The sequence below is a fragment of the Vulpes vulpes genome, chromosome 2, assembly GCF_048418805.1.
Source record: "Vulpes vulpes isolate BD-2025 chromosome 2, VulVul3, whole genome shotgun sequence".
NCBI classification, from domain to species: domain Eukaryota; kingdom Metazoa; phylum Chordata; class Mammalia; order Carnivora; family Canidae; genus Vulpes; species Vulpes vulpes.
The window spans coordinates 101,540,549-101,554,382 of NC_132781.1; the positions used below are offsets into that span (position 1 = coordinate 101,540,549).

Below are 13,834 nucleotides of genomic sequence, written 5' to 3' on the forward strand. Positions count from 1 at the left end.
AACTGAATTGTTCAAACTTCACATATTTTGAAATTTTCTAGTTATCTTTCTGTTACTGATTTCTAATTTTATTCCATTGGTGTTTAAGAGCAGAAATTAGATGTCAGTTATTTTTAATTTGTTAAGGTGTGTTTTATGGCCTAAGATGTGGTCTTTCCTGGTGGATGTTCCATATGATCTTAAGAAGAATGTGAATTCTGCTATTTTGGGAGGATTTAGTCTAGAGGGTGTCAGTTATATCCAATTGATTGATATTGTTATGTTCAACTGTGTCCTTACTGATTTTTTGCCTGCTGGATCTGTCCATTTCTGAGAGACATGTGTTGAAGTTCCCAGCTATAATAGCGGATTCTTCTATTTCTCTTTGCAGTTCTGTCAGTTTTTGCCTCACATAGTTTCATGCTCCTACTGTTATGCTCATAAAAATTAAGGATTATTATGTCTCTTGGAGACTTGAACCCTTTATCATTATATAAATACATTTCTTAATCCCTGATAACTTCCTTGAAGTCTGCTCTATATGAAATGAATATAGTTGCTCCTGCTTTCTTCTTCTTTTTTTATGATTTTACTTATTTATTCATGAGAGACACAGAGAGAGAGGCAGAGACATAGGGAGAAGAGGAAGCAGGCTCCCCCTTGGGGAGCCTGATGCAAGACTCAATCCCAGGACCTCGGGATTACCACCTGAGCCAAAGACAGACACACTCAACCACTGAGCCACCTAGGTGGCTTCTCCTTTCTTTTGATTAGTGTTAGCATGGTATATTTTTCTTTATCCATTTTTTAAAAATTTATTCATGAAAGACACACACAGAGAGAGGCAGAGACACAGGCAGAGGGAGAAGCAGGCTCCATGCAGGAGCCCGATGTGGGATTCGATCCCGGGACTCCAGGATCACGCCCTGGGCCAAAGGCAGGCGCTAAACCGCTGAGCCACCGAGGGATCCCTTATCCATTTATTTTTAATCAATATGTGTCTCTATATTTAAAGTGAGTTTCTTGCAGACAACATAAGTAGAGATCTTGTTTTTTAAATCTTTCTGACAATTTTTGTCTTTTAATTGTTGCAATTAGACCACTGATGTTCAAACTGATTACTGATACAGTTGGATTAATATCTATATTTTTTACTGTTTTCTAATTGTTGCCCATGTTCTTTCTTCCTATTTTGGTCTCCCACTCTTTTTGTGGTTTCAATTAAGCTTTCTCTATAATTCCACTCTCTCTCCTTTCTTAACATATTTCAGTGATACTTCTTTTTTCACTTTCTTAGTGGTTGCCTTAGAGTTTTCAATGCATATTTACCACTAATCTACCTCCAAATAACACTATAGTCAGCACCTTATAATAACAAAATAACCCTAATTTCACTCTCCAGTCCCTTGTATCATTGCTATTGTTGATTTGATCACATATAAGCATACACAGCATATATAAACATGTATATTTATTACATGTATGCATAAGCATACATTGTTGCTATTACTCCCTTATTTGATTTATTGCAGAATCTGGGAATGTTGTTTATACATAGGCTACAGAGAAAGATTTCTCATGCAAGAGAGAAAACTGAGCCCCTGAAAGGCAGTTAACAAGGTGGTTAAAGATTTAGGCTTCAGAGTTAAACAGCCCTGGTTTAAAACTGGTTTAGCCATCAACTGTGACCCGAGGGGAGAATGGTACCACCTCTAAGCCTTGGAATCCTATGAGTAACTAGGGTGTTGTGGCAGGTAAATGAGATAATGTAGCACTTCTGACCATCTGGTGTATCATCATAAAAATGTTTCTTTTTCTCTCTGCTCCCACTGGCATGTAAAACCCAAGAGTTTAGAGTTGTTGACTGTTTTACTCCTGCTACATTTCCAGTATCTAGAACAATGCCTGGTCATCACTCACAAATGTGCATTGAATGATTCATATAAAGTGCTGAGCAGTGTCTGGAATTTAATGACAGTGGTTGTTGAAAATAATAACAACAATAAAAAGCCAAAGTCCAGTACTCTTGGAGCCCCACGGTAGCACTCATAGTTGTTGTTCTGATAATTATATTGCCAGGTAATTTTAACAGTTAGTAAATATCCTTACTAATCATCTTACGAAAATATCTTATTTTTTCAGCGGAGAAAAAAATTTTCATATTTTTTACTACATCTATGCTGGATTAGCTGAAAAGAAGAAACTAGCCCATTACAGATTGCCTGAAAATAAGCCTCCCAGGTAACCTGGCAGATGGTACTTTTATAAGTAATATTTTCACTTTCGATTGAACTTTAGATTTTGACCCATCTTTTCCTATTTTTTTCAGATACCTACAAAATGACCACCTCAGAACAGTACAGGACATGATGAATAATAGTTTTTATAAATCCCAATATGAATTAATTGAGCAATGTTTCAAAGTCATAGGTTTTACAATGGAGGTAAGTATGAAAGACATTTGAACCTCTTTAGGAAGTATCTTTTTGTCATCACTAATGGTAAGAATTGGCATTTATTGAGTGATTAATCTATGCCCGGTGTTGTGCCAAGTGTTTTATGTGAATTATCCTTTTAATTACTGAAACAACCTTATGAAATAACAAGAATATTTACTAGAATATTACAATATTTATACAAAAAGAAACAGTAGTCTTGACATATAATTGAATTTGGTTTTGTTCTTATCCTTTCACTTATATTTGCATCTCCCACATATATTTAACATTTTACATAAATGCATAAATGGGAGCATATGACATTCTTTCTTAGTGCAGTCTTTTTTTAGTGCAGTTTTTTAATACAACTTTATTAAGATGTCATTTACATACCATACAAGTCAGCCATGTTAAGTGTACATTTTAATGACTTTTAGTTTATTCCCAGAGTTGTGCATCCATCACCATAATCATTTTAGAATATCTTCATGCTCTAAGGTGTCACCCTCAAAAGAAACATGCTAGCAATTAGTAGGAGTTCCTCTTCATCCCTACCCAATCTCTGCTTTCTATCACCATAGGTCTTTTTATTCTGGACAGTTCCATGAACAGAGTGATGCAATGTGTCATCCTTTGTGGCTGGCTTCTCTCCTTCCACATACTAATGTTTTCATATTGTAGCATCTATCAGTACTTTAGTGCTTTTCATTGTTGAATAGTATTTCATTTTGCGGATATACCTCATGTTATTTATCCATTCATCAGTTGGTAGACATTTGGGTTGTTTCCATTTGGGGGCTATTATGAATAATGCTGCTATGAATATTCATGTATAATTTTTTTTTACGTGGACATAAGTGTTCATTTCTCCTTGATATATAACTAGGAGCAGAACTACTGGATCATTGGGTAACACTGTTTAACCTTTTGAGGAACTCCTAGACTGTTTTCCAAAGCAGCTGCACTGTTTTACACTCATTTAACCAGCAGTGTATGTAGGTTCCAATTTCTCCATATCTTCCCCAACCCTTAATCCCTTAATGTCATCTGTCTTTTTTATGAGAGCCATCCTAGTGTGTAAATGTATCTCACTGTGGTTTTGGTTTGTGTTTCCCTAATGACTTATGACCCTAAACTTCTTTATATGTACTTAATGGTCATCTATATATCTTTTTTGAAGAAATATCTATTTACATCCTTTACCTTTTTTAAAAAAATGGGGGTTGTGTTTTATTATTGAGTTGAAAGAATTATTTATGTTGTAAATACAAATCCCTTACCAGATACATTATTTGCAAAAATCTTCTCCCATTTATTCTTTTTCCTTTCTTCAGTGTCCTTTGAATTGTACACATTTTTAATTTTTATGATGTCTGATTTACCTCTTTTTTCTTTTGTTTCTTGTGATTTTGGTGTCAGATAAGAAACTCTTGTCTAATCCAAAGTCACAGATATTTTTGCCTTAGTTTTCTTCAAAGAGTTGTATAGTTTTCACTCTTACATATAGATCGCTGTTCCTCTTTGAGTTAATTTTTACGTCTGAGGTAGCTTCTTTTGCTCATATATATTCAGTTGTACCACAACCACTTGTTACAGACTCTTCCATCCCCATTGATTGGTTTTGGCCTCCTTGTTGAAAATTGGTTGACCATAAATGTATAAATGTAGAGATTTATTTCTGAACTCTCAATTCTATTATAATGACTTCTCTGTGTTTATGCTAGTACCATGTTGTCTTGATTACTGTGGCTTTGTAATATGTTTTGAAATTGGTCAGTATGATTCCTCCAACTTTGTTCTTCTTTTGCAAGATTGTTTTGGGTCTCTGGAATTTCTATGTGAATTTGAGGATAAGCTTGTCACTTTCCAGTGCAGGCTTTTGAAACTTTCCCATTTCACTCCTTCCATCGATATCTGCTCTTTCTCTTTCCCCAGCAAGTGGATGTTAACAACTCAGCATATATACTCCATTATTTCCTATTTGTCTCCCTGCACATAAAACGCTCTTTGTAGACACTACATACACATGTGTACATGTACACGACTCTGGGGGGGGGGGGATGGTCATTGTTTTATTAATATGGCATTATATTACACACACTTTTCTATGCCTGGTTTCTCTCACTTGGCGATACCCTGCAGAAATCCCTTCAAGTCATCTAGTCATCTAGCACTAAATCATTTCTCTTAAAGGTAACATAGTATCCCATGGTATGTACCACCATAATTTATTCTGCTATTCAGATTGAGGAGGCATACAATTCTTAATGTTTCCAGATCTTTGTCATTCTGAGCAAAGCCAAAATATGCCTTCATTTCCTGGTGCTTTGATTTCTATGGAATATATCCCTAGTGGTAAGATTGCTGGGTCAAAGGATGTGTGTATTTTAAATTTGAATATGAATTGCAACACTGCCTTCTAACAACTATGAAACACTTCATATTTCCACCCAGCAATGTGTGAGTACCCACCCCATCACCCTCTCTGCCATGTGTTGTAGTTTTTTAAATATTTGTTAATCTATGGGTATAAGTACCTCATTTTGAGTTTGCATATCCTTGATTAATAGTGAATCTGAATATCTTTCCATTTGTTTGCTGGCTACTTGGGTTTGTTTTTTTATGAATTGCATATTTATTTATGTATTGAGCCATTTCTATGTTTTATGTCAATCTGTAAGTTCTCATTGAACATTATAGACATATTTTTTGTCATTTGTATTATAAATATATTTTCAGTTGTATGGCTTGTCCATGACATACTTACTTTTTTTTAAAGATATGTATTTATTTATTTATATGAGGGAGTGTGTGCACTCAAGCAGGGAGGGGGGCAAAGTGAGAGGGAGAAAGAGAATCACAAGCAGACTCTGCACTGCTCAACACAGGGCTCGATCTCACAACCCTGATCAGGATCATGTCCTGAGCTGAAACCAAGAGTCAGACCTTAACTGACTGAGCCACCTGGGCACCCCTGTGACATACTTACTTTTTATCATATCTTTTATCATATAAAAATGGGGTTTTGATTTTCGTATATTCAGACAAGTTTAATAATATCTGGGTTCTAGTCTTGGTTTGAAAATTCTCCCCTTTGTCTGAATCATACATGTAGTCTCCTAGATTTTTTTTAAAGTTTTAAAAAGTATATTTAATGTATTAATTTATTTAATCCATTTGTAATTTATTTTTTACATAATGCCAAATGGGGCATCATTTTTATTTTCTTCCCTGTGGAGAGCCAGTCATGCCTCACTTCAAGACTATACCCTTTGCCTACTGGATTGACTTCTTTTATATTAAAGTCTTATATAGCATGGAATCTCTTTCTGAGTCTCTGTTTTATCCACCAGTCTATGTTTCTGTCTTGCTATCAATATTCTGTTGACTTGTTTATGGTGGTTCGATACTATATTTTTAGAAAGGCATCTCTACCAAGAAAGGCATGTTTCAGTTTCTTCTTTTCAATACCTGCCTTAGTTATTGTCTGGCATTTGTTTTTCCATATAAACTTTAAGATCAACCTATTTGATTCTCAAACCCCCAGCTGAAATTTAAGGAGAATTATATTAAATTTATATATTAACTTTTGGGGCATTGTCATTTTTATGATGTTATTTATGTCTTCTCATTCCAGATCATGACATGCTTTTCCATTTGTTTAGATGTTGTTTTGGTTTCTAACAATTTATAGTCTTATTTATCTGGAACTTAAGCTTTATTTTTAGGTTTTTTTCTAACCAGGTCATGGTTTTTGGTGCCATTCTAAATATTTTTTCTGCTAGTAGACTTTTGTAAATATATAATCGTGTCATCAGCAAAAAGAATAGTTTTATACTTCTTTCCTGTTATATATTTTATTCTTTTGTGTACTTAGAGCATCTAGGACTTAGAGTGTAAGTCAGTATTATTTACTAATGATTATAACTTGCCTCCTTCTCTCCTTTCTGATTTTAAATAAAATGGTTTTAGTGTTTTGCTCTTATTTCTGATAAAGAGCATTTATCACAATAATTTCCTTTTATTATTGCTTTGCATAGGGCAGTTATTAGGAATCCTGGAGAATTTTATCAAATGTCTTTTTATCATCAATTGACATAGTCATATTTTTCTGTAGCAGCTTGTTGATATCACTTATTATGTTGATAGACTTCTTTAATATATAAGTGTCCTTACATTTCTGGAATAAATCTAATGTAATCAAATAGTACTTCTCTTTTGGCAGATTTCTGGATTTCATGTCTTGGTGTTTTATTTAGAATTTTTGCATCTATATATATAACAATGGAATTTATCTATTGTTTTAGTTTTCTTTTATATCTTGATCAGATTTGTATATTAAAGGCTTATCAGTGAACTTTTTAATCTTTTTTCTTTGCCTAGAAATGTTTAAATCAGAGGGGTGCTTGGGTGGCTCAGTCAGTGACTCTTGGTTTCATCTCAGGTCATGATCTCAGAGTCCTGAGATCCAGTCTTGCATCCAGCTCCCCACTCAGTACCACTGAGTCTGAGATTCTCTTCCTCTTCTGCTCCTCTGTTCCTCCCCTACTCATGCAGGCACACTTGTGCACATGCTCTCTCTCAAAAATAAATCTTTTTTAAAAAGTTTAAATCAGAGTTAAAATTAGTTCTCAGTCTCTCTGTAGACATAAGACACCTGGAAACAGATACTTGGGTCCTATCCAAGTGTAGGACCTAAGAATATCCAAGGAAGAGACATATTCATCTGGGAACTTTTATAAGCACCCCAACTTATTCCTATCATCTGAGAAGATTGGGCAACAGTGGTCTTTAAAAATTTGAGTTAAGGGGATCCCTGGGTGGTGCAGTGGTTTAGCGCCTGCCTTTGGCCCAGGGCGCGATCCTGGAGACCCGGGATCAAGTCCCATGTCGGGCTTCCGGTGCATGGAGCCTGCTTCTCCCTCTGCCTGTGTCTCTGCCTCTCTCTCTCTCTCTCTCTCTCTGTGTGTGACTATCATAAAAAAAAATTTTTTTGAGTTAAGAGAGGGGTGGGGCAAGATGGCGGAAGAGTAGGGTCCCCAAGTCACCTGTCCCCACCAAGTTACCTAGATAACCTTCAAATCATCCTGAAAATATACGAATTCAGCCTGAGATTTAAAGAGAGAACAACTAGAATGCTACAGTGAGAAGAGTTCACACTTCTATCAAGGTAGGAAGATGGGGAAAAAAGAAATAAAGAAACAAAAGGCATCCAAGGGGGAGTTAGAGCAGGATCCCAAGAGGGGCGGGGATGCCGTCAGGCTCCCAGGAACACTAACAGAGCACCTGCGCCCTGGGGAGAGTGAACCACACCCCACAGCCGAGCTCCCTAAAGGGCTGCAGCCCGAGCGGCTGGACCCTGGAGCAGCTCAGAGGGGCTCAGGCTGCGGCTCTACAGAGAGGGGACTGCCAGGCTGGGAGCGCGAATCCAGTGCAGGCCCGGGAGCACAGGGCACCGGGGACACAGCCCAGGATCTGACCTCCCCCCGGGACAGGCAGAGGCCAGGAGGGCCCAGGAGAGCAAGGACACACCTGCCCGGAGCTGAGCAGATCAGAGGCCCCGCCCCCGGAGCATCAAGGCCCCTGCAGACCCAGAGCTCTGTAGTTACTGAGGGAGCTGACTCCAGGGCTCCAGAGCTGGCTGCCGCCACTGTGGTTGTTCCTCCTGCAGCCTCACAGGGTAAACAACCCCCACTGAGCCTCACAGTGGCCTCACTGGATAAACAGGATAAACATGACTCACTGAGCCCTGCACCAGGCAGGGGCTGAGCAGCTCCCCCCAAGTGCTAACACCTAAAAATCAGCACAGCAGGCCCCTTCCCCAGAATACCAGCTAGACAGACAGGGGAAAAACAAATTATTGACCAAGCAACACTGGAAAGTTCCAGGGGAAGTCGAGGGATTTACAGTATACAGAATCAGAGGATACTCCCCTTTGTTTTTGTTTTTTTTTTTTTTGATTTCTGTTTGCTCCCTCCCCTTTATTTCTTTTTCTTTTTTTTTTCTTTTCTTCTTTCTCTTCTCTCTTTTTCTCCTTTTCCAAATACAACTTGTTTTTTGCCACTCTGCACTGAGCAAAGTGACTAGAAGGAAAACCTCACCTCAAAAGAAAGAATCAGAAACAGTCCTCTCTCCCACAGAGTGACAAAATTTGGATTACAATTCAATGTCAGAAAGCCAATTCAGAACACTATTATAAAGCTACTGATGGCTCTAGAAAAAAGCATAAAGGACTCAAGAGACTTCATGACGGCAGAATTTAGAGCTAATCAGGCAGAAATTAAAAATCAATTAAATGAAAACAAAATCAATTAAATGAGATGCAATCCAAACTAGAGATCCTAACGATGAGGGTTAACAAGGTGGAAGAATGAGTGAGTCACATAGAAGACAAGTTGATGGCAAAGAGGGAAACTGAGGAAAAAAGAGAAAAACAATTAAAAGATCATGAGGATAGATTAAGGGAAATAAGTGACAGCCTGAGAAAGAAAAATCTATGTTTAATTGGGGTTCCCGAGGGCGCTGAAAGTGACAGAGGTCCAGAATATAGAGGTTCAAATACATATTTGAACAAATCATAGCTGAAAACTTTCCTAATCTGGGAGGGGAAACAGGCATTCAGATCCAGGAAATAGAGAGATCCCCCCCTAAAATCAATAAAAACCATTCAACACCTCGATATTTAAAGGTGAAGCTTGCAAATTCCAAATATAAAGAGAAGATCCTTAAAGCAGCAAGAGACAAGAAATCCCTGACTTTTATGGGGAGAAATATCAGATTAACAGCAGACCTCTACACAGAGACCTGGCAAGCCAGAAGGGGCTGGCAGGACATATTCAGGGTCCTAAATGAGAAGAATATTCAGCCAAGAATACTTTATCCAGCAAGGCTCTCATTCAGAATAAAAGGAGAGATAAAGAGCTTCCAACACAGTCAGGACCTGAAAGAATATGTGACCTCCAAACCAGCTCTGCAAGAAATTTTAAGGAGGACTCTTAAAATTTCTCCCCTTTAAGAAGAAGTCCAGTGGAACAATGCACAAAAACAGGGACTGAATAGGTATCATGATGACACTAAACTCATATCTGTCAATAGTAACTCTGAACGTGAATGGGCTTAATGACCCCATCAAAAGGCGCAGGCTGTCAGACTGGATAAAAAAGCAGGACCCATCTATTTGCTGTCAACAAGAGATTCATTTTAGACATAAGGACACCTACAGCCTGAAAATAAAAGGTTGGAGAACCATTTAACGTTCAAATGGTCCTCAAAAGAAAGCAGGGGTAGCCATCCTTATATCAGCTAAACTAAAATTTACCCCGAAGACTGTAGTGAGAGATGAAGAGGGACACTATATCATACTTAAAGGATCTATCCAACAAGAGGACTTAATCATCAATATATATGCCCCGAATGTGGGAGCTGCCAAATATATCAATCAATTAATAACCAAAATTAAGACATGCTTAGATAATAATACACTTATACTTGCTGACTTCAATCTAGCACTTTCTACACTCGATAGGTCTTCTAAGCACAACATATCCAAAGAAACAAGAGCTTTAAATGATACACTGGACTAGATGGATTTCACAGATATCTACAGAACTTTACATCCAAACTCAACTGAATACACATTCTTCTCAAGTGCACATGGAACTTTCTCCAGAATAGACCACATACTGGGTCACAAATCAGGTCTTAACCGATACCAAAAGATTGGGATCATCCCCTGCATATTCTCAGACCATAATGCCTTGAAATTAGAACTAAATCACAACAAGAAGTTTGGAAAGACTTCAAACATGTGGATGTTAAGGACCATCCTGCTAAAAGATGAAAGGGTCAGCCAGGAAATTAAGAATTAAAAAGATTCATGGAAACTAATGAGAATGAAGATACAACCATTCAAAACCTTTGGGATACAGCAAAAGCAGTCCTGAGGGGGAAATACGTCGCAATACAAGCATCCATCCAAAAACTGGAAAGAACTCAAATACAAAAGCTAACCTTACACGTAAAGGATCTAGAGAAAAACAGCAAATAGATCCTACACCCAGCAGAAGAAGAGAGTTAATAAAGATTCGAGCAGAACTCAATGAAATCGAGACCACAAGATCTGTGGAACAGATCAACAAAACCAGGAGTTGGTTCTTTGAAAGAATTAACAAGATAGATAAACCATTAGCCAGCCTTATTAAAAAGAAGAGAGAGAAGACTCAAATTAATAAAACCATGAATGAGAAAGGAGAGATCACTACCAACACCAAGGAAATACAAACGATTTTATAAACATATTATGAACAGCTCTATGCCAATAAATTAGGCAATCTAGAAGAAATGGACGCATTCCTGGAAAGCCACAAACTACCAAAACTAAAACTGGAGAAATAGAGAATCTGAACAGGCCAATAACCAGGGAGGAAATTGAAGCAGTCATCAAAAACCTCCCAAGACACAAAAGTCCAGGGCCAGATGGCTTCCCTGGAGAATTCTACCAAACGTTTAAAGAAGAAACCATACCTATTCTACTAAAGCTGTTTGGAAAGATACAAAGAAATGGAGTACTTCCAAACTCGTTCTATGAGGCCAGCATCACCTTAATTCCAAAACCAGACAAAGACCCCACCATAAAGGAGAATTAGAGACCAATATCCCTGATGAACATGGATGCAAAAATTCTCAACAAGATACTAGTCAATAGGATACAACAGTACATTAAGAAGACTATTCACCATTACCATGTAGGATTTATCCCTGGGATGCAAGGCTGGTTCAACACTTGTAAAACAATCAAGAAGATTATTCACCATGACCAAGTATAATTTTTTCCCAGGATGCAAGGCTGGTTCAACACTCGTAAAACAATAATGTGATTCATAATATCAGCAAGAGAAAAAACAAGAACTATATGATCCTCTCAACAGATGCAGAGAAAGCATTTGACAAAATACAGCATCCATTCCTGATCACAACTCTTCAGAGTGTAGGGATAGAGGGAACATTCCTCAACATCTTAAAAGCCATCTACAGAAAGCCCACAGCAAATATCATTCTCAATGGGGAAGCACTGGGAGCCTTTCCCCTAAGATCGGGAACAAGACAGGGATGTCCACTCTCACCACTGCTATTCAGCATAGTACTGGAAGTCCTAGCCTCAGCAATCAGACAACAAAAAGACATTAAAGGCATTCGAATTGGCAAAGAAGAAGTCAAACTCTCCCTCTTCGCAGATGACATGATACTGTACATAGAAAACCTAAAAGCCTCCACCCCAAGATTGCTAGAACTCATACAGCAATTCAGCAGTGTGGCAGGATACAAAATCAATGCCCAGAAGTCAGTGGCATTTCTATACACTAACAGTGAGACTGAAGAAAGAGAAATTAAGGATTCAATCCCATTTACAATTGCACCCAAAAGCATAAGATACCTAGGAATAAACCTAACCAAAGAGGTAAAGGATCTATACCCTAAAAGCTATAGAACACTTCTGAAAGAAATTGAGGAAGACACAAAGAGATGGAAAAATATTCCATGCTCATGGATTGGCAGAATTAATATTGTGAAAATGTCAATGTTACCCAGGGCAATTTACACATTTAATGCAATCCCTATCAAAATACCATGGACTTTCTTCAGAGAGTTAGAACAAATTATTTTAAGATTTGTGTGGAATCAGAAAAGACCCCGAATAGCTAGGGGAATTTTAAAAAAGAAAAAAATAGTGAAAGAAAATAAAGGGGAAAGGAGAAAAAATAAATGGGAAATATCAGAAAGGGAGACAGAACATGAGAGACTCCTAACTCTGGGAAATGAACTAGGGGTGGTGGAAGGGGAGGTTGGCAGGGGGTGGAGGTGACTGGGTGGCAGGCACTGAGGTGGGCACTTGATGGGATGAGCACTGGGTGTTATTCTGTATGCTGGCAAATTGAACTCCAATAAAAAATAAATTTATTAAAAAAACTTTGAGTTAAGATTAAATAAAACTGAGCTGTGTGTGCCTCTGATCCTGGGCCTTTTTAAAATCACCTGATTCTTCTATGATAATTACCTACTTAAATCTTTTGGGGGGGTAGCTGTCTGTTCTTTCCTAAGAAATCATCATCATATCTGATACCAAAGATATGACCGATGCTTTTTTCTTATGCTTTTAATCTATTCTGGTTGTGTTATCTTTCACGTAAATACATATATATTTGGCCTTACTGTCCTAATCTCTAATTGGGCTTACAAGAATTTTTCAGTCTTAAAAACAAAAATAAAAGAGCAGCTATTGGATATAGTTACCCATCCTGTAACTTTTTTCACTGTCTATATTATTGATTTCCATGTTATTTTTATATTTTAATAATTTAGTCACTTAGAGTCTTTTGTTGGACTTTTTCTAAAGGAGAATAGTTGGTTCTTCATACTTTTTAAAAAGATTTTTATTTCTTTATTCATGAGAGATTCAGAGAGAGAGATAAGCAGAGACACAGGTAGAGGGAGAAGCAGGCTCCATGCAGGGAGCCCAATGTGGGACTCGATCCCCGGACTCCAGGATCACGCCCTGGGCCAAAGGCAGGCGCTAAACCACTGAGCACCCAGGAATCCCCTCTTCATACCTATTTAATAATGAAGACATCTAGGGCTTAAGTCATAAAGATTTCTTTCATGCAGTGGATTGTATATTTTTAGTTTTTGTAACAAAGGGACTCCTAAAGGCTTTTCAAGAAGCTTTAGGTCTCTGCTCTTAACAGTTTACTATTTAGTGTGTTAAATTGATACTGGGGTAAAAGCTATCACTTCACTCTGAATGTGAATCAGGGTTTTAGATGAACTCTTTCAGGAAGGTAATGTGCAGTTTGTTGAGTTTTAATTTCATTTTTATAAATGACACTCCTAATACGTTAAAAATTAATGTGTCTGTTTAAGAAGTTTACTGATATTCCTTGGGTTATCAGATCCCTACTAAGAGCTTGAGCTAAAAATAATACCCATAACTTTGGAAAATAATCTTCAGAAATTTGTAAAATAATCTTCAGAAATTTGGAAAATTTTATCAGCAGGATATAAAATGTAGAGGTGCTGATAGAAGTGACATACAAAAGTCATTCAAACTATGTGCAGTGAAGTTGTTGAACTCATCATTTTAAGGCAGAGCTATCCCCTTCTAAAGGGAAGGCAGTCAACAATAATTTAGTCAATTGGTCCATTTGCTTTCCAGAAAATAGTATTTCTAAAGATGTGCATGTTCTTGACATAAAGTTTGCTGCCAAGTGCATTTTCTCCAAATATGGAGCTATAAGATGTTACCACTAAGTAATATACTCTTGCTTTCTCTTTAAAAGCTTTTGGCTGCACATTGGGTATCTTGCTGCAAGCCAGTGGGGAGGATATTCTCAAGACCTGGAATCTAAGGAGTGAAGTTGGAT

At 37.5% G+C, this 13,834-nt stretch overlaps 1 protein-coding gene and 1 long non-coding RNA gene across 6 annotated transcripts in view; one reads left to right on the forward strand and one right to left on the reverse strand.

The window, feature by feature from the left end:
* Positions 1–13,834, forward strand: part of MYO3A (myosin IIIA) — a 372,796-nt gene that overhangs the window by 255,196 nt on the left and 103,766 nt on the right. For all 5 annotated transcript variants that reach the window (XM_072742032.1, XM_026013647.2, XM_072742058.1 and 2 more), the window contains 2 exons: positions 2,122–2,220; positions 2,309–2,423. In XM_072742032.1, the coding sequence (XP_072598133.1) occupies positions 2,122–2,220; positions 2,309–2,423 (214 nt within the window). The remainder of the gene's footprint in view (positions 1–2,121; positions 2,221–2,308; positions 2,424–13,834) is intronic.
* LOC112931123 (uncharacterized) overlaps positions 1–13,834 on the reverse strand; it is a 73,188-nt gene that overhangs the window by 14,876 nt on the left and 44,478 nt on the right. The window lies entirely within an intron of this gene.